The sequence below is a fragment of the Aulonocara stuartgranti genome (assembly GCF_965226115.1).
Source record: "Aulonocara stuartgranti genome assembly, chromosome: 14".
Lineage (NCBI taxonomy): Eukaryota > Metazoa > Chordata > Actinopteri > Cichliformes > Cichlidae > Aulonocara > Aulonocara stuartgranti.
In genome coordinates, this window is record NC_138950.1 from 7903048 (window position 1) to 7924677 (window position 21630).

The 21630-nt window shown below is 39.4% G+C and overlaps 1 protein-coding gene across 12 annotated transcripts in view; it reads right to left on the reverse strand.

The window, feature by feature from the left end:
* The window catches only part of tenm4 (teneurin transmembrane protein 4), a 144182-nt gene that overhangs the window by 11890 nt on the left and 110662 nt on the right, over positions 1 to 21630 (reverse strand). For 10 of the 12 annotated variants that reach the window (XM_082503103.1, XM_082503102.1, XM_082503101.1 and 7 more), the window contains 7 exons: positions 19125 to 19374; positions 18694 to 18714; positions 14995 to 15227; positions 14104 to 14258; positions 9158 to 10035; positions 4683 to 4855; positions 1604 to 1839 (listed from right to left, as the gene is read on the reverse strand). In XM_082503103.1, coding sequence (XP_082359229.1) covers positions 1604 to 1839; positions 4683 to 4855; positions 9158 to 10035; positions 14104 to 14258; positions 14995 to 15227; positions 18694 to 18714; positions 19125 to 19374 — 1946 coding nt within the window. The remainder of the gene's footprint in view (positions 1 to 1603; positions 1840 to 4682; positions 4856 to 9157; positions 10036 to 14103; positions 14259 to 14994; positions 15228 to 18693; positions 18715 to 19124; positions 19375 to 21630) is intronic. The other 2 variants (XM_082503109.1, XM_082503107.1) reach the window with 1 other exon arrangement.

Genomic DNA, 21630 nt, shown 5'->3' on the forward strand with positions numbered 1-21630 from the left:
AAGGCACAGCACAACAAAAACGCGTACGTGTTGTATCAAAGGAACAAATACAGTCAAGCAAAGTGGGGGAAAAAGACATCAGAAATATAAACACTCTCCCTTTTCTCCACCAAAAAAAAAAGCTGTGAAGTCAGAGCCACATAGTTGTTTCTTCTACTCCTGTTCCCATGGATCTGTACTGTATTCAAGATCCTCCCCTCCCTCCAGCCGCGCACTGCCACACACTCACCCAGCCACCCACGTAATATCACTTGACATGTCACTCAAGGTCGCCCAATGATTCCAGCTCTGTTCATCCCTTCTGTTCGTGCCATTAGGCTGCTCCCATTTCCTATCTCACCCCTGGGGCCATTGTCTGTAACATACATTAGTAGCTTTCACTTCCAAAGGGACGACAAGGCCATTACATGAACAGCCAATGACAGACAAAGTGGCACCTTCCCATTAGCTGTGTTGCCTCACAGACAATGTGGAAGACAACTTAACCAAAGTAGCCATTTGCCTTACAAAGCCAAGGCAAAACAATAAAGGCCACCAGATGCAATTTAAATCAGTGTTGTGCGGGTTAATGCCTAAATCCTACATACATTATGGACAAGCACTTTGAATTTGTTGCATTATGAGAGGAGACCTGTTGATATGCAATATACAAGTAACTCTTAATTTTGATTTTAACGAGAAAGTATTTTATATGTTACAGGCTATTAATCAATCCATTTTTTTCCATTTATGTAATTTAGCATCGCTTGGAGCGTATTCCAGGTGTCATGGGGCAAAAGCCAAAGTATATTGTGGACGAACAGCCAATTTATCACAGACCTAAAGCAAAGCGAGAGAGACAGAACAATTTAGAATAGCTGATTCATCAAACACGCATGTCTTTGGACTGTGGGAAGTACAGAGAAAGAAGCCATGCAGGTAAAGGGACAACATGTAAATTCGAAACAGAAAGGCCAGCCAGTGGATTCAAACCCAGGACTTTGTCGTTGTGACCACTGTACTGCTCTGTTAGGATCTATACACAGACTGAAATCACTTTATTTAATCTACTTATGTCAAATTCAGATCAAAATTAGCCTACAAAAAATGTACCAGATTGTGTGTGTGGGTGGGCTTCTACAGCTATGGGTGAGAAGATACCATATGATCCAGAAAGTCAAATCTGAGTAATACATCCATGAGTCTGATGGCCTATGATTAACTGATTTATAGCTGTGAGACAGAGCTCAAAACAGAGCTTTATTAATTATTTACTATAATAATTTGACATGTCATTGTATTGTCATGCGGCCAACTTAACTTATGCACAACAAACAACTGAGCTTTTGAGTCGCAGCTTCTATAGGAAAAAAAAAATAGAGTTCACAATGAACCTGACACCATTAGATCTGCAGCTACATTTTTATTTCTTGTGAATTTGGATTTTTTTTCTGGAGTTTGTGGTTTTTCGGCATAAATACTGCCCTATTTGAAGTAGTAGAATAACTACATGGACTGTAGCTGATGATTTGAGAAAATATGAAATAAGACACTAGACATTTAGCCTATGATGAAAAACCTTGCATAAAACCATGAGTGTCTCTTAGCAAGACAGCATGCTTACCCTTAATCTGCGTCCATACACAGTAACTTGGCCACGTGCCTGCTCCTTTCTCTGTCTCCACTCCACCAGGTTAAGGCCGTTGTCGATAGCCAGGGTTACGTTCCTCTTGCTGACTGTGGGGTTGACCGTACCAGCCAGCAGGTGGGGTTCAGTATACAGCGACACCTCCATACCATTGGCCAAAACTAGACGCAGCGAACCGTCCAAACCAATGAAGTAGCTGTTCCGAACTTGATCTAAGGACGGAGAGATGGGATGGAGAAAAACGAGTATGATTAGAAGGCAAGCAACAATCATAGCTTCTTGTAACTAAAGCAAGAGGACTAAATCTAATATCCATGTCAGTGAGGCGCAAACATAATGACCTGAAATGGCTGCTCAGCAAAAAGAAATCCTTTAGCAGCAGTATTTAACAGAACCACTGCAATAACGCAGTGGGTCTCTGACAACAAAGATCAATAGTGAGAGGTTTCACAGTGCCAGTAAAGCAAAGTTTTACAGCTGTTGCAGCAGCCTGGAGGATATGGAGGAATGAAAACTATCAAAAGCTGCTGGCTTGCCTGTGGCCACAGAGAAGGCAGGGTGAGATACGCACACGCACGCATGTGCACACACACTTACACACACTCACCCACAAGGGATAGATCTGAGCCTGTCTGTTACTGTCCCTAGGTGACGGCAGCCTGTGTTCCAGCTCCAGACCAATGACTAATGTTTCCACTGAGCATCTCATATACATTCAGAGAATGTGTCCTTCTTACCTCCTGTCAGTAGACTGACAGGGACCAGGATGAATGTGATTCTCAATATGAACAATAGAAAAATAATGGTTTGTCAGCCAGCACATTAGTTACTTGACTTCATTTAACAGAAAAAACGAACTCATACGCTGCAATTTCCTTGCGTTCATGTGTCATGTTCAAGTGGCTGTGACAATTTCTTTGCTGTGGACACAGAACAACAATAAACACAACGTGTGGGGAAAGGCTTTTTAAAAAAAAAAAAAAATCTTTTTCTTTTTCACAAAGCACCACAGGATGTGTTGTGCTGTTGCGACAAGAGAAACAGATAGAGGCATGACTGACCTTGTACTGGCCCTTGCCTCTTTACATCATATGGACACTTTAGGGGTTGACCAAAGACTACTGGGGCAGACCCTACCTAAAAGAGGCCTCAGAGACCAACAAAGCTCAAAATGCTGCAAAAGTAGTACACACACTCAGTTCAGCAATAGAAGGGGGAAAAATACTGGCTGTCATGAAATATAGCAAACCATAACAATGTGGTTTGCTATAATTTCCTAATAGCTCACAGTGGCTTATATGTAAAACAGACTTGCATTTTTCTTCTATAAACAGCATTCTATGTGCAGTATCTTTAAGCTTTAAAAGCAAATAATTGCAACTTTTTATTATTTGGATATATTTTATTATCTTGTAATACACCTGATTATTTTTCTAGCTATAAAGCTTCTGCCCTTAATCCCTTAAATCTTAAAAGTTATCTGTTTCACAAAACTGTGATGATAGCTTGCTGAGAAGAGGGGACAAAAACAGCCAAATGAGCAGGAAAGAAACTCGAAGGCAGCACAGTCATATGCTATGTGATCACCCAGCTAACAAAGCAGACAATAGTGAATTAATTAACAGCAGATTTCCTGGCGCCACTTTCCTCACAGGCAGATGCCTAAGACAAGGTCACAACATGGAGGTGGCCACTCCGTTAAACAAAAGTGAGAAACCAGAGAGTGTCATCTCCCGTTTCAGACACAGCTTTGCGGTCAGTAGTCTAAGAAGGGATATGCTCAGAAACAGAAAGTAGAAGGGTGTATGCGTAACCCATCTTTAAAAAATTGAAAGTTGCTCCAGATTTAGTGAAGATAATATCAGATAGATATCAGACAGATACCAAAAACACCTAGAGGTGTTCAAAAACAGCCTTATCTCCTCATGAATCTTTCTCAGCAATTTTTTTAAAACCTTGAGGATCTTGTATGGACCACCGGCACTGTGTTTTATCGTTTATTTTTTTTGACAGAAAAATCAATATTTGTTTCATTTCTGTGAAATGCAAGCTGCACTACACATGTTATTAAAAACAGAGAAGCACCTCTGTGAGTGATATTAACATAGCTAAGTCTGAGACGGGATGTCTTCAAACCCACAGATAAGATTTAAAATCTGATCATGTCTGGAGCAATCCAGACAGTGTTGCTTTTAATTCACATCTGTATCCGAGACACCTGCCTCGGCCTTATTGTCGAAAGATAAAGGCAAATGTGATTTGCACTGCCCAAATCAAAAAGAAAATACATTTAACAAAGTCAAAAGCTATGCAACTCTACAGAAAGTCATGTTTCAATTTTAAATTCAAAAGTAATTTACTGGCATGAAAGGAACACAGCACAAAATCAATACATATATTAAATCAATTAACGCAATGCAACATGCTTACTAAATATTTATATTATATGCACATATGTCTGTGTATGTCCAGATCACTGGACTATTTATTTATTAAACACTATTTATATATAACCCCCCTTTTTTTCCTTTTAAACTCTCATTCGGCTACAGAGTGGCAACCCAAAATATTCAGTGAGGCTGAGCCAGAAAGTGCCTGGCAGCTTCCAGGCAGCTTGAGCTCAAAGAAGGTCTTATCCGTGACAGTCCACAGAGACCTCTAAAATGCTCTTTGTCTAGTCCCTTAGCTTGCACCAGTTTCCCTTAGGGCTTCTGAGCGACTGCCCTCTACAATACATCCCTTTTTAAATCAGGAGAATGCAACACCTTCACAAAAATAAGGTAAGTAATAAAATCTGTTTACAATCTCAAGTGCTATATGTACAGATAAGGGGGATACACTGTTGATTAATCAAATACTAGAACATAAGGTAATGGAAGTCAGAATATATGTAGATGAGAAAGAGTTTCTTAAAAATACTAACAGTACCTAGTCCCAGCTGTATAAATTAATATCAGGGACATAAGCAAAGTTAAAGCTTTTGGGACTTCACCTCGCAGAACAAACCCTAAAAAAAGAAACCGCTCTACTTACGGCCACCGTAAAAGAGACTCACCTTGCATAAGTGTGTAGAAGGTGCCAGAAGCTGACAGGTTAGTGGTGACGGTGATATCTTCTTTGTTGGAGCCCTCTGTCTGGATACGGACCGAGCTGTCTGCGTCTGTACGGTAGCTGCTCACTCGGCCCGTGGGGTAGGTGATGTTAGTCAGACGCCCATAGCTGTCATACCTACAAAGAAATATGTTGATGTGAACCAAAGAAGGCAAAGAGGACCATGCCATCTGAAAACACAGATAAACAAGCACTATGCCTGAAACACAAACAATGCTGTGGTATTAAAAATTTACTAAGCCTTGTTGAGGTTTGTTAAATCATAAGGAAGCAATCATGATCATCAATGCAAGTCAGGTATGCATAAATGATTGTAGGTACATAAATGTGACTAATGAGTTGCTGTGTCATTCCAGATAAGCAGTGATTATGAGTTGTTCTCTGTAAGTGTTCTAGCATAAACTCTGCTAATGGTAATTATAGGTAGGGATTGGAAACTTTCCGCAGAGTCCGATATTTCCTCCGTGTTGTCACAAATTGAAGCAATGTGTCAACACAGGCAGTAAACACAGCAGCAAATCCATCAGTGCTGGCAACCTGAGGTAATACATGGGATTTCAGAGCTATCATCTTTAATCATCGAAGCACAATCAGCATAGCTTTTGAAAAATATCTCCTGCAATTTTCTATTCACAAACAAGGAGTGGGTGCACCAACAAACTAAGCAGCTTTGTCCTTTTCTAGCCCTTTCAACAAAATGTGAACGGGGCGTTAATATCAATACTTCTCACTGCAACTTAAAAACAAGTATTCATTTTAATTCTATTCTAGCATCATATCACAACAGTAGTTAGCTCAAGGCAATTTGTATAGCAAGGAAAAAACCCTACAATAATACGGAGAAAACCCCAACAATCAAATAAGCCCCTTTGAGCGAGCACTTAGCGACAGTGGGAAGGAAAAATATACTATAAATATGCAATAGATTTAAAAAAAAATGATTAAGATGAGAAAGCAAACACCTTTTTTACATTTGGAAAACTGCTTATTAGCTTAAAAGATTAGCGATATTGCCTAATCTCATTATACAGCCTATGAAATAGGGGCGCTGAGGTGTGAATCCTTAGAGAGATGCAGCATCTTCCTAGCTTATAGATCAGTCAGTTCATCACATACAGGAACATGAGTGGCCAGATTGTTTCATTTTGCTCAGAGAGCACATCAGCATAGAACAATTTTAAATCTTTCAGATTTTCAGTGTTCCAGAATTGAAGCGAGTGAACGGTACATTACTTAGAAAGAAGACTTTTATCTGCACATTGAATACAGATTGGAAAGCCTCTTCGATGTTGCTGCCTGCCATAATAAAGCCTCTAATAAATGAGATGGCGGGTGCTGGTTTACAGATATTTCCTCAGCGCTGCCATCTCAAATATCCAATATGGAAAGGAAGAGTGGGAGAGGAATCATCTCCCAGAGATAAATGCTATCTGATCTCAACTGTACTAGGGACTGGGATTCATAGATACATTTCAAGCCAAGTCTTCCACTTCAGGAAATACTAAATAGCAGAGTAATTTATATCTAAGCCTTTGATTTCTTTTGATACTGCTCATATACTATCAGCAAGAAATTCTCCTTGTGTCCATCATGCAATCAAAAGTTTTTGCAGTGAAAGCACTGCAAGTTATCTGCACCATACTACTTTTAATGGTTCCATTTATTTGACCAAGTGTTCCTGTTTGCCTTCACCTCTGCACAAAAGACTCAGTCCACAAGACAGAAATCTCATTCAAGAGCAACACTACAAGCCCCAGCTTGATCACTGACCCAAACTCTCTATGTCTCAATTAGGGCCTTAAGCTAGTTCCATTCCTTGAGCTCCACCGCTGAGCTCTAATGGTTTTGGCCTGCTTCAGCTCAGCTGCCTATTACTTTGCTTTCTTTCGACAAGAGGGGCACACAGGGGCAGGGTGCTCAGCAGAAGGACAGGAGCAGTTTCCCTCTGGTTGGCCACAAGTCTATTCAGATCGCATCACCTCTGTGTCACATGCTAGCTCTATGACCTTTCACGCTGGGCCCCAACAATAGGCTGAACACTTCATATCGGCATCACCCCCAGCATACCTAACTTCCGCTCATATTTTCAATTTGTCTTGCTGCCTGAGAATTTCTGAGCATGTGTGACTGATAACTTACAGATATAACTAAAGAACATTTGTTAAAACCCAGTGGGTAAGGCACATTTTTTTTCTTCTACCGTCTTAAATAAACGATAAAAGAATATTTAGGTGTTTTATAATTCATCATGATTTGGAACAACCCTTAAGCAGAAGCACTTATCATTACAACATAAATTTAAGGCCTGCGGACCGTTTGTGTGTGCAGTAACTGTTGTACAAATGTGGTTTCCAGGGGTTACAACAGAAAGACAGTGTGGCAGATGTCTTTTGTTCTCTAGTCAATCTATTGGTTTTTTTTTTCTTCGTTCATTCAAATTAATTTTGATCCACGAAGCATGGAATGTAAGTACACATTAATTAATATGGGTGAAATGATTAGCAGTGAACTTTGGTGGGCAGAGATAAATAGAGGTTCTGATGGTAGCAAATTACAGTTTTGACCCTCAGGTGATGAAATGACCTTTAAAGCTAATTATTCAAGAAAAACAAAACCCTGTTTATTGGGTGTAAAAAAAGCATGGATCAAATGATTTGATTGTAGGTAAATACAAAGCTTCATTGCTTAATTTGAAAGGGAAAGACAGGAAATGAAATAATACATGGACTTCATTTTATTCCAAGTATTTTGACATGTATAACAATTTTGTTTTACTCTACCAACATCACAAAGTGTCTTATGAAGGCGGTGGGCCACCATGTGCTGCCAGAAGCTGTAAAATGTGTTCAACTAGGCTGCGATCGGGTGATTGCAAATGCCATATGATTATTATATGAATCATAAAATGGTCTTGCTGCTCAAACCCCTCAGTAGCCTCACATGCCTTATGGAGTGGAGCACTGTCATCCTATCACAGATCATTGTCATCATCATAAGACAAAGGTAACCACTCAGAATATCTTCTGCCTGTAGAAAATAATATATTATTATTTACCGCAGTAAAATAACAATGTGGTGCATGAGCGATAGGTTTTATCACCTAAATCAGCGGTCCCCAATCTTTTTTGGACCACGTACTGGTTTAATGTCAGACAATATTTTCACGGACCAGCCTTTAAGGTGTCGCGGATAAACACAACAAAATAAAATGCTACGACTAAGACAAAACTGTGGTATTTTGTAAATATAATAATTAACGTGAATCCACTGTGTAATTGTGTAACTTTATTAGCCGCGTCCTCCTGAAATACGCCAACAACATTGAGAGAAACATCCTCCTCTCTGCCCCTTAATGCTCTCTGGTCGCTATGGTAACGCGTAAACATTTCTTTCAAAATAAGACACGCATGCTAGAACCTAAAAAATAAAAGAAGCCATTTTACAGAACGTCATAGAGAAATCATTCAGAATTCCAAACACCCACTAAATTTGTCTGAGCCTCAGGGAATTCAGTCTACCTCGAGAAACGCCTATGCATGGCTGCATTAGTGCTGTTTTCACTGCACCTTTCCACTTTTTTTTTTCAGTGTAACCATCAGATGACAACCAAATCAAACACAGGTGATAAATGTCTGCTCATATTAAACAGAGCGTCTGATTATGTGTCAGAGTTATATTCCTCCAGCGAGGTGTAACAGATGTCTGACCAGCCAATCTGCTTAATCACACTTTTTGGAATGACATCCAGTTAGCATAGTATCCCCTGGTACATTAAGCTAAGGGACAGATTGCTTCATGCAAGTCACAAGAACATGAAATCCTAAACTGTGGGAGTGTTTTCCGTCGTTTCCTCACAAGGTATGCTTTGCCTGATTTAATTAAAATCTTTGGCTATTCAACTATGCTTATATTTCTGGGGTGCATCCCAGTCATGTGAATATACATTTTGTACTACTCAATAGATACACGCTGTTCCTGTACCCAACAACTCCAAACAAGTGATGATCTCCAGTCTGCAAGCAAGGGCACAGATGAGTAACATATCATCCAGTAATCCTATTTGGTATGATAACAGCAAATAGGATTACACCCATCCTTCCGCAGGTCTTGTATTCTGAGTGACATAGACATCCAGCCATAAGAAGTGAACTCATATGCCAAAATACTAAACTCACATGCCAAGGAGCTCTTTGACTGCAAACATTAATTCACCAAAGCATTCAGTGATATAATGAATTCAGTGCTCTTAGTTCAGATACTCCAGGAAAAAAAACCTAAACAAAACTGTCCAATCTGCATATCTGAATTAACAGATTAAACAGATCTTTAAGCTTCTTTGCTTTGATGCAGTTATCAGCTCAAATTGGATCCAGACTTTTAGGTAAAATGATTAGAAAGGTGTTTCTTCATATTACTTACTCAAAGAATGTTGTCCATCCATTTTCATTTGTCTTAGTTGCTAACAGTCCCGAGCTTCCATGGTACGTCATTACAGCTAGCTCTTGACCCTGGGCAGCAACAGTTTTAAGGGCACTGTTAGTGCCAATGGTGAACCAGAAGGTCTGTCCATCAGGGACCATTAGCCACAGAGGCATTCCTGTTGTGTCTCTTCTGATGATCACTGTGTTTTTGTTCTTATCAGTAATGCTGCTTAGATCTCCTGATCCCGTGTATGTCAAATTGTAGAGATAGTCTCCTGTAGTTAGACTTTGGGTAAAAATGTGGCTGCCATTGGAGTCAAACAGATAGAGTTCATCATTAATGGGAGAGGACACCTCATACATACTGAGGGGATTCAGAAAAGGCTTGTTCTTGCGCACATAGCGTATACGGATGTTGCCCAGATCTGCAATGTAAAGATCTCCATCTGGACATACTGCCAGGGAAGATGGTGCATTCAGTTTAGCATCTTTGGCATAGCCTTCATCTCCAGAGTAACAATCGCAGTTGGCATCGTTCTTGCAGTCACAGCCACTTGGTGCCCCTGCAACCAAGGAGATCTCTCCATTTGTGGACACCTGTCTGACTCGGTTTATTTTCTTTTCATCTGACTCAGCAATGTACAAAACACCATTGTGAGACACAGCTAGGGCATTAGCTGACTCGAGGGTGGCATGGATGGCAACTTTGCTCAAGAGGAAATGGTCAATCCCAGGCACTTGACAGTGCATAGGACGGCCTGCTACAATACGGACTTGGTGGTTTTCAGAGATCTGGAGTACTACATTATTGTCCAGAACATATAGAGAGTTGTCCATTGGATTCACTGCCAAGTCTGTAGGCCACTCAAGGCGCACCTGCGAGGAAAAAGACACACAAAAATATAATCCTTAGGTACCAAAGAAATATACCATACTTTTATTGATCTACAGTTTTCGATTTCTATGTGGAAAAGAGCCTGAAAGGAAAACAGCGTGATTATTTTTATAGCTTAAGCTGTAAGTAAAAACATTTTTAAACGATTTATTATCTGATGAGGAGGAAAATAGCTGATGTACTTTTAAAAGGTGATACACAAAAACATGATTGTAAGATTGCAGATGATAACAACAGTGGTGAAGAAGGGCAGTGTGAGAAGAAATCATACAAATGATAAGATTAACTGAAAAGAGCACACTGGGATGGTTCATGAGAACTGTGAACACTTAAGGACAAGGCTTCTGCATCCTTCACCCAAGTCGCTGTTTTTCCTAGCTTTGGGTTATTAATTTTGTAATGACAAGAGATTGCATGAGTCCTTGAAAAGAAACTGGAGCACACTTATCAAATGAAAGCCTACTCTGTCTCTGGCCTCCTAAATTATGACTTATTGTTCTGCTAACAATGCATCAGGCTTTTAACAAATTGGAATGATTGGCTTCATCCAATTTACTGGTCTCCCTCTCACTTATGATCCCAGTGGGATCTCTTAGAAACATAATATGAAGTGCAATATTTCAATAGAAGCCTTGGAGTTCCAACAAAGGAAACTGATTAAAACCTGGACCAAAATGCAAAGACAGACTCAGATTTAAGGTAAGATTTTACACAAAGGACCCTTTCTTTTGTTTGGTCACTTAGAGACAACTAGAAAGTAGAAACAGGAGGAAAGTTATCAAGGCTTAATAATTAGCAATAAAGAGCTAGAAATTGCATATATTTTTATTTCTGCAATATACTACTGATAAAACACCCAAGCATACAGCACTTAGGCATGAGCTAAAATGGCTGACTACCATATTAATATATTATTAAGTCAAGTAAGTAGACAGCTGAAAGACACAATGAAACATTTTGACTGTATTATGCACAGACACTATGCACCTTGGCCATGTAGTAGGCTTTCTCCAACTGTCTGGGATTAAACAGCACATTGGACAAATACATTGCAATAAAAAACAGCAGGTTTCTTAAAATTTCTAGGAATATAAAAACAGTTAGCCCTATAATTCCCTTTTTCTTTTAAAATGTGGATTGCACAGAACAAAATGCACAAAATAAAATTCAGACAGCTTTTAGACATTAGCTATATTGTGCCTTTTCCTTCCTTGTTATCTCCACATATCCCTAATGTTCTAATTTAAAAGTTAACATTGAAACAGTGACATTCTGTGGCAATAATGATCTGAATAATTCTAAACTTTTTGCTCTGTTCATATTCTTGAACTCACGTCCTTTTAAAAGTGGGGCACCCGCCCACCTGTAATTGAAAAACAGATTTGAGCATTACACACCTCACATCCTATAAACCTCCTATCATCTGCCACATAATGGAAGAGGTTTATATAACAGGATGTATCCTTTGGCTACATACGACAAACAGGAGACTAGTGGATACATGTCATCTCTCAGTAAGCAGAAAATGCATTTACTTGGATAATGAAGGGTAGACTTTCAATTTCTTAAAACCTATTTCTTGTCAACACTGCTGGTTAAATATTTCATGAGCCAAGTGTGGAGTGGCTCCTGGGAGCTGCCTGTAAGGAGGTTTTCACGCCACTCTGACTGATGAGGGGATATTTCCCGAGCTGCTGTCCCATATGCTGTAACCAGATCATACCCTCCCTTTTATACAGTGGGGATGCTGTCAGAAGCGCCTGCTAGACAAAGCCGCTAACAGGAAGAAAACCAAAACATGCTCAACAGCTGAGAAAGCGAGCCGTAGATTTGTACACAACATCAAACTATTTTAAATGAAATGGAAATTGTATTAAGAATTATAATGACATGTTCCATTAGTAATCGCTGCACTCTTTGCTAGTAACAGCATGATGCTTGCCTCAAGAAGAGTAATATGTCATTATTTGAAGTCCCTCTCAGATTTGAATTGAATGTCGCAGTCATACTCTAGATAAAGCTTTCTGAAGCTGCTAACACCCCTGAAATATGTTTGAGTGATCTTGTTTTAAGACATGATTTTCCTGCATTTAAGCTCAGCGGGGAATGCAGCGAAATTTTCCAAGACTTTAAAGAAGAAAAATGGAAGGAAAATGGAAGATACTTCTAAGACAGGAACGACCCAAGGCCTTGGTAGAAAGAAAGAAAAAAACATATATGAGGTCAAAATATTGTCATTTTGCTTGATAATCAAAAGTTAAACGAAAGGTTACAGAGGTATACACTGAATTAAGAGAGAATTTAGCTGTAGCTTGCTCACTACACAGATAGCAAAGTAAGATAACAACGACCTCATCAGAGGAGAGAAAGAAATCTAATGTTATTTCTTGCCTTGGTGTGCCAGGTGTGGTAAAGCAAAAGTAATGACCACTGTGATGAGCCTTCTCCAGAGAAAGTCAGGTTCTAAGTGAGGGGTTGGGGAGTGTTTGAAGAAGGAAGCTCTGGATTAATTTTTAATGGATGCTTTTTACTGTCTGAGTGTCTCTGGCAATGCTTGTGTGATTTGTCATCATTGTAGAACTGCAGTCAGTCTGCCTGTGTCCTCGTGTTTGTGGAACTGGGATGGTGAGCATCCATAGGCACTTGTGTGTGCGACAAGGTAAAGGAGCAGCAAGCGGAGGTCAGGAGGGGGATGAAGTTCCCCCTAGGGCTGCAAATGGGCAGCTAGAGCCTTTGCTTCCTCCACTGAATACATCATTCACACACAGAAAACTCCCCACAGAAAGCAGAAGACCTGTATCCTGCATCCATACTCAACAAAATACACAAAGAGGAAAGAAACAAATGATTGCATGCATACTGAGCTGGGCTTGGACCTCAATCAAGTTCAATAACCAAGCCTCAAAATGCTCAATTCATGGAAGTAAAACTGAAACAGTTATGAATCATGTAGATGGCATATACAAATTAAAAAGATACATTTTGTAGGGGATTTTATTTACTACTGGGTAGGACTGTCAAGGAGGCAAAAACAGCTATGTATGCTAAAAGTCTGCCTTGTCACCTCCAAATGGGAAGTCAGTGAGCCACAGAGTGACCTCAGTGCAGTGTCCTTGCCTGGGGGATGTGTTCTGCGTAGTGTGTGTGTGTGTGTGTATGTATGTATACATGTGTTCATGTGCGTCAGAGTGAAGATCTGTGCATGAAGTCAAAACCACTGAGGTTAAAGGTCATTCTTATCATTCCCCTAAAGCTGTAGGTCACTGGCACTCTGCATTTAGGAAATCGGCGCTACAAAAACCACAATGCTACTGTTTTCAGCATGGTCCTGTACTCCTTTAAAATGCTTAGTGCAGATACTTTGGAAGGCCCAAGCCTGGACTGAGCCCAATTAACTGCTCATTTTCAGTTTTTATTTGTATCTGCTTTTTAACTGTGAGGTGATTTTAGCTTTCACCAGGCTTGCACGGCTTTGATTGTGTGTTGCTTTCTCAAGTTCATAATCCTACAGCACCAGTGAAAACTATGCAATTGAATCTTAACAGATAATCCTTTGGTTAATAGAATTGACCTCTCAGGTCAGAAAGACAAGTTTTGTAGAAAAAAAAAAATAGGTGCAGTAAAAGTTTTCAGTGTGTTTCCCTGAAACTGTCTCTTGATTAACTACAAAGTCTACAATGTTTTCTTGTCCTATTTACATATTTTTTTCATCCTGCTGCAAAATGAATTTCCTTCTGTGGGTCAAAAAATATCTAAACTGACCTGAAGTATTTTATCATTTACGATGAATCATAGGACCAAAAATTTGCTGAAATAAACTGCACACAGGAAAAAAAGAAAATATTGAATCTTTTAGAAAGTCTTGTGGCTATAAACCATATCTAAACCAAGGCCTACAGTACTAGATGCAGGCTTGGAGAATCAAGCTGCAGAAATACCAGCTGATGTGGAGGTGTAAGCACCCTGAAAACAAGGGTCATTCAAGGAGACAGATGTAGGTTGAGAGAGAGGAAAGCACAGGTCAGTGCACAGTTCCAGAGAGGTCATACCTGAGAGATGTCCATCACAGCATCACAGCTGAGAGGTCGGGCAGAGGTCAGGTCATTGAATCCCAGAAGGGTGGAGATGATACCATTCTGATCAATCCTGCGAATCATGGTCCCATCCACAAAGAAGATTACGCCGTACTTATCCACGGTAATGCCTGCAGATAAAGTCACACAATGAGAAGAAGAGGGAAATATCCTTAAATTATTCTGTTTATCTGTTACTTAATGTGAGCACAGAGCCCCACCAAATCACAATTAAGGACAGTTCACTGCAATAAAATGAAAGACTAATCATGACAATGAAAATTAATGGTAGGATTGATTTTTTTTAATCAATAAAGAAGAACAATAGAAGCATCAAAATAGATGAGGAGTATTGTAAGTATTGATTCAATTATGGGGAAAACTTCATCAATGTCTTTCTCTCTTGCTATCAGCCTCAAACAACAATGAAGCTTAGTAAGCCTAGCAAGTCTCTGTATTTTTCTACTTCTCTGAAGTCTGACAAATATCATTGAAAGAAATATGGACCTCATATTTTCAGTAATTACAGCAAACCGCTCTCTTTTTCAATGCAAAGCACGGCTATAGATATGCACATTTCACAGGGGCTCTTTCAGCAAATATGACTCATAATGGCATGACAGTAGAGGACAAAGAATAAGCATGTGATTGAATGACTAATGCTTCATGCCCATATGGAAGCAACACAAAAAAGATCCCGGAAACTCACAGAAAGACATGCTGTTAAAAATAACTAGCTAGTTAGCTGCACATTTGGGGTTACAGCTGAAGGCAAAAGCTTACTTCAGAAAAGGTTAGAAAAAAAAACAAAAACAAACTGACAACTGACTTGAAACTATATCAATTTTAATAACATCTATGCAATACCTCTGGGGTTAGTAAGGGTGGCCTCAACAGCCTTTCCTCCATCCCCGCAGCGAGCGTCATCATATGGGAGACACTGGTCACCAGTGCCTGCCACCAGCTCCAGATTCTTGGCCACATCTTTCACAACATTCAGCGATTTAACCTTGAACACTTTCCTGCTGCTGGTGTCTGAAAGGTACACGGCATTGTTCACTGGACTGGTGGCCAGGTAGTACTTATGTGCAGGGCTGTTGCTGATAGGAGGGAAAAGAGAGGAAGAGGCTCAAGTCAATAAAGCTGGAAGGGCTACAGCTCTTTCAATAAGAAACACTGTGTAATACAATTAAAATGGATTCAAAAGCCATTTAGAGAGTCAATTGGGCACAATTACAGTTTATACCCAGGACAAAGAAAACAGAATGAGATTAAACATGCTAAAATAAAAATGAGATTAAACATGACATAATAATGCGGCTTAGGACTCATGCAGTCAGCTTAGTAAGAAAAGCGTGTTTTGAAAAGGGAGTGAAATTACCAGTGTATCTACATCTATATGTCTGTGTCGACCTTTAAATACAGTGTGTGAGTGTGTGTGTAATAGTGCACATATTATTGAAGAAATAGTAATGTAGTAGAGAAATAAGGGTGGGGAGTGGTGCTAAAATTTATGACCCGAGAAATTCCTTTGATATAAGCTGAAATCGATACAAATAATTATGTTTTTTATTTTACTTTGGAACTTTTTAAAAATACAAACAAAAATGCATGACTGAACTAGGGATCCAAACACATTATGCATCCATCAGGCTGATATTCTAGCACAGAAAAATATCCTATTAAAATCCCAGCCAAGTCAACAATGCCATCCTTCACATCCATACAAACATATCCACAGGAGGTTGCCCAACCTGACAGACAAGACAATAGAACCAAATATAACCAATCCTGCTGCGGCAGGATGCATCCAACCTACTGATGTACTCCAGTCAGGATAGGTGACAGAAAACACAGATAGCTGTAGACAAATCCACAGCAGTGCAAATTAGGATGACAAAGAATAATATTTCCATTAAAATTACACTTCTGCTTACTATAAACATAAGCTCACGGTGATAAATCAAAGCATGGGAGATTGGAAGCAAGACCAATTACATTTTACTATGCACATGCCAGATGCTAGAAACTTCTTAAACCGTGTTATTTTAAAGTGATTTTACAGCCTTGGCTCTGCTTCCATAAATATGATTCATTACATAAATGTTACTGAGGTTAAAGGTCTTTTCTTTTCAAGTGCTGACTGACACACTTTATTTGTTAGTTCATGTCAGAAAATGTATGAAAAAAAAATCAGACAAATCCAGAAAACTGAAAGTTAAATTAAAAGCTTACATCAAAATAAAAATAAATTATTAAAAAGTCACATTTTAACTGTCTGTTGACTAATTCTACTACTAATTTAGGAGAAAAACAAAACAAAGGAACACGTAACCAGCTTAGCAATGAGTTTGCTGCCACCTTAAAGATGACCAGATGTATAAGAGCAGGATACAGCACAGTTCTGCCAGACCTGATAAGCATTATGGAAAACCCTGTCAGCTGGACATCATTCAAAGTGGATTAAGACAGTATTTCAAATATAACCTTCAGGGTTCTTTTAGGGGTTTATGGTCAGTGTGACAGTGCCAAAGCGTACATTTTTAACACACAACGAGAAGAAAGACAAGTGGGTGTGTGGAATTGTCGTCTCCAGTACATAGTTTTAGGTGACAATTGACCTTCAATGAATCAGTGATGACAGGGCTTTGCAGCAAACCTCAGGCACACATGTCACAAACTGCCCGCTGACCTAGTTGACTGATATGATGCACTTCAGTATACTCCAGGTACAATTGGCTGGCTTAGAGAAACGACTGCTGTCTGAGAGTAGGTCAATGGCAAATCTCAATGACTGGCTTTGCATTCTATCTGCCATGTGCAATCAGCTGATACCTTATCAGCTCCTAGGTGCATGTAAAACAGTGTTGGTCCCCCATAGTGTTTGAAACTATGAGGTGTTATTCTCTGACCTTGAGCTATGGCCATATACCCCATCTATATTCACTGACAACATCTAGTTTGTAGAAGATAATTGGATTTTGCGGCATGGCGTCGTGGAAATGGTTGGAGCGGATTGGGACATCCTTAGTAGGGGGTCAATGAACACTGCAGTAACATCACCCACCTCCCACTCCTATCGCTAACTCACACATGAACAGGAGGCAGCCGCCCATTTTATACAGACACATGCTGTGTTTTCCTGGGCAAATCTCCTTTTCAATATGCAAATGTGTTTGGTGTGCTGAGGGACGGGGCTCTGATGTGTCTTGTTCTAGCAAAGAAATCTATGCGATGTCTAAGTTAATGTACAGAAGCATAATAAAAGTAATATTTCTGTTATGCAGAAGACAGATACAGAAAAAAGCAAGAAAGAGAGATTCTGAGTTTTTTGTTAGTATGTTCATCCTCTTGGAAACAGAGGCCAGTGACCAGCATCACAAGGCTTTTCATCCACAAGTTGACTAACTGTTCCCCAGCTAAAGTCATGACCCTGTGATAGAAAATCAATCAATAGCCCTTTGCCTGAGACACAGTATCTAAAGACAGCACACAGAGATTTCCCTTGCCACCACCTGCCATGGAAAATAAAGTCTCTGTATCTTAAGCCAGTGATAAAATCAACACTGAGTTGCCATTTTAGCAGAATCAGCTACTGTAGCTAGGCATGCACACCAAATGAGACATTATCTTCTGTTTAATCCTGCAATCATTTGCCTGTAACATGCACTACTGTTAACTTGTCTTTTATAATAGATGTTATATGAATAGGGATATATATGTATAGTACATATTCTCTTTACGATTATGAAATTACATTTAAGACTCTCCAACACTGTCAAAAACTGTCCCATACTGAAATGTTAATTTTTTTTTTGAGGTGCACTTTTGCCTTTATTGGTTGGTGGAGCACTGAAGATACACAGGAAAGTAGAAAAGGGGAAGGTATGTGGCAAATGGACAAGGGTCTGACTTGAACCTGGGCTTCTACACTCATATTGTTGCATGCTCACCCACCCAGCTGCCCACTTCTTTAACAACTCGAATGCTCCCAAATGATTTCATTTTAGAAGAACTAAGGAGAAAGTCTATGAAATTAAGCAAACTTAGAGTTAATAAACTGTGCTTTCATGTAAATTATCTGGTTTAATCCAAACAAATCTTTCAGAACAAATGAAAATGAACCACAGTTTGAATTGTTTCTTGAGTGAAAACATCTTTTGAATGTTTTCAGAACCAGGAAAAGGGAAAAAAGATCCAAGAAAAAATATAGGAAGAGGAAAGACCAAGATTGTAGGATATGGCCAGCATTTTCCAGGTGTTTTTGGAGAGAATGAGAGGGAGTGAGAAGATTTTTCCCGAAGATTAAAACAAATGCAGCTACAAAATGCAAACATTGTATAAAACGATAATCACTCAGCTCATTTAATTTTTACCATTCACTCTAATATTGACAGAATGGTACCTGCTGTACTTACATCAGTGATATAGACAGCTGTTGACAGGTTTGGCAGGTGTAAAAAGACCAATATCTCGAACTTTATTAAGATAAATATATATATTTTTATTAATTTGGTGACTGGGCTGTACCCTTTTTTAAAAATTAGCAAATACTGTGTGGCTTACCTATGCCTGAAGTCTTTATTTCTGTGAAGGTTTACCAAAAGAAGCAGAAATGAGAAAGGAAGAGAAAGGAAAGAAAGTGTTAGTTGATAGTAGATGGAATTAAAAAGTAGTAGGCATTCTTAATCAAAAGGGAAGCATGAATAAACAATATTTAAATTTTTTTTTTTTAATCGACTCAACCTTCTCCTTGGGAGCATTAGGAAATTAATCTTTCCTTAACATTTTCTGTTAAGACCTTATTACATCCTCTACGTCCCTTATGAGATCCAAACTCCAGCTGATACAGGTGAATCAGAGAGGCAGAACCATCAATCCTTTGCCTTTAGGGCATTTCTGTCTATCTCGATCGACCTCTGTGGTTTATGACCTGTATACAAGCCCATCTGAGCTCATGGTCCTGAGCGAAAGTAAGTAGGCTACTCTTCCGTTACCTGAGCTCCAGGACGCTGGTGACATTCCCTGTGGTGAAAATCCTCCTCACATAGTTGAAGTCACCCACGTAAAGACTTCCATCTGAGCCACAAGCCAGAGCAACAGGGGCCATCAGCTTGTTTCCGTCAGCAAGGCCATTACAGCTAGGGCAGGAGATGCTGCGCCTCCGCCCATTCCCCATCACGCTGCCGATTACAGGAGGCTGCTGGGAGATGAAGACGTTCTCTCCGTTGCCCATGTGAAGAATACCTGATGAGGGTACAGAAAAGAAACAGCTTATTTAGGTTAAGGAGAACAAGGGGGGTGAGCACAAAGCAGCATGGCCAGCTGTTAGTGGAAAACATTTTACAATTTTGGTTAGAGGTTAAGTTAAACCAGCTTTTTTTCCAATTGTCATTGAAAGCAGTGTTTCCAAAAAAAAACAACTAGGGGAGTGTATTGAAACTTTTTTTTCCAGCTATAACAAACTGCCTGATTTAATTAAATTTACATGTTTGAAAGAACCCTGAGAAATGATGTGTACAAACCCATCCCACCCGAACATGCTAGTCTGTGTCAACAGCTACAAAGCTAAAAATATATATATATCTTGTCATTATACTTTTGATACATCTCAATTTAACTTGCATTATTTCTATACAGTGCTTAACAAATTTATTAGACCACCTTTGTACTCACCCATGAAGTAAAGTTTTATTTTAATAAAAAACATGTCAAGACACACTCCAAAACACCTCCAGTAATCTGCAGATGAACAGAGAATCTATAGAGAATAGATTTCCAATCTGGCGTTGAGCAGCACAGAAGTTCATATAAATAATTTTGAAAATTCCATGTCATAAAATTTAATTGATCAATTAAGGTCCTCGAGCGGCTTGATGTGAGTGTAATGAAGTTCAGAACAAGTGGATTAAAATGGGATTCGTACTGAATGCTTTCATATTTCTGCTTGATGGATAAGCAGTTTGCTTATGCTAACGTGATACCAATGGGAATTTGGTGAGCTGAGCCTGTTCCACTGCTCTAACTCTTTGAGTTCCTGTCTCAATAGTGGTTCAAGGTAGCTTAATGCAGTTTAAAAGCTATATTGGATGAAGGATTTAAGGGAAAGTGTAAGTCAATACACAGATAAGCATTTGATGTGATTTTAAATAGGACTGTGTGTGTACCTCTATTAACTAGAGCCATGAAAATTGCACTGAGTGCCTGGGATTGCAATAAGAGGTCGTCTTGGTGGATGAAAACACGGGCACAATTTCACAGCAAAATAGGAACCAAGAAACCCTTGGCACAAGCATAATCTCTTGGAGCGAGAAAATTATCACACAGGCACAATCACGAAAAAGAAATCCAAACAAGAAAACCCAAAAGAAAACGAATATATATATTTGTTGTTGTTTTTTTTACCTGTTTTTCTATCTTCACCAGCTTTGCGGCAAACAAAATTAAATCAATAAAAATATAGCAGATGTGCAAGCATTCACATATGTACTTGCATGCACACTTTTTTTTAACATTAGTGTTGCCAATCTGCTCTTGGAAAATTGTCAAATATGTAAATGTAAAGATGTTGCTGCTGCCCAATCAATGTAATCATATTTGAAATTCAGCATCTGCATGCCTGTCTTAGTTTTGCTGCATCTGATGGTACTTAGTGACCTGAGATCTTTGAGCAGCACAACATTTGGTCTATCAGAAGAGATCAGCCAAGCATCCCCTTCCTGGGACGTGATTTAATCTTAGGGACTGCTGCTGCTGCTGGGAGTAGCAGGCTGATAGCAATTAAATTAGGGATGATTCTAAAAATGCTGGGCATGAACAAGACATGAAGGTGCCAAAAGAGGGGGTGACTGGAGGAACTGGCAGTGCTGGTGGTGAGGGCAGTTCTCGCCTTCGTCTGGACTCCACTTTCAGGCTCAGCAGGTTTAGCGTGACAGATCAAAATGCCACCTTCGTGAGCACTTTTCAAGTATGCTTCATCTCCTCTGATGAGTCCTCCCAGACACAAACAGACACTGAAGCCTAGCTAGTGACAGGTGATGCACAAAGTTATTTCTACTACTGCCTTTTAGGAGTTATTTGATGGCAATAAGAAAATTGACCTCCCTCACCTAAAAACGGATGGAGGGAATAAAAAGTGAGATCTATCAAGGGCTACATGACACTGCTGAATGGAATAAAGCCTAAAAATGCTACAGGCAGGGAGGACAGTTTTATGTTACATTAAAAGCATCGTCTAAAGCACGTGGTGGAACCAGTGGCACTTCTTCTTATCTACTCTTTTCGGCACATTCAGGATGACGCGCAAAATATAAAAAGGACAGGCAAACCTAAAATATACACTTTTGTACAAAATGTACTATTTTTAAATGGGGTCCTGATAGCAACATTTTTGCCAATGTGACCCTATGCTTTTACTACCATCACAAGACTTAGATGTCTTGTTTTGTTTTGTTTTTTAACAGCAGCTAAGTGAAAAGAACAAAAATCCAAGACATATTTTTC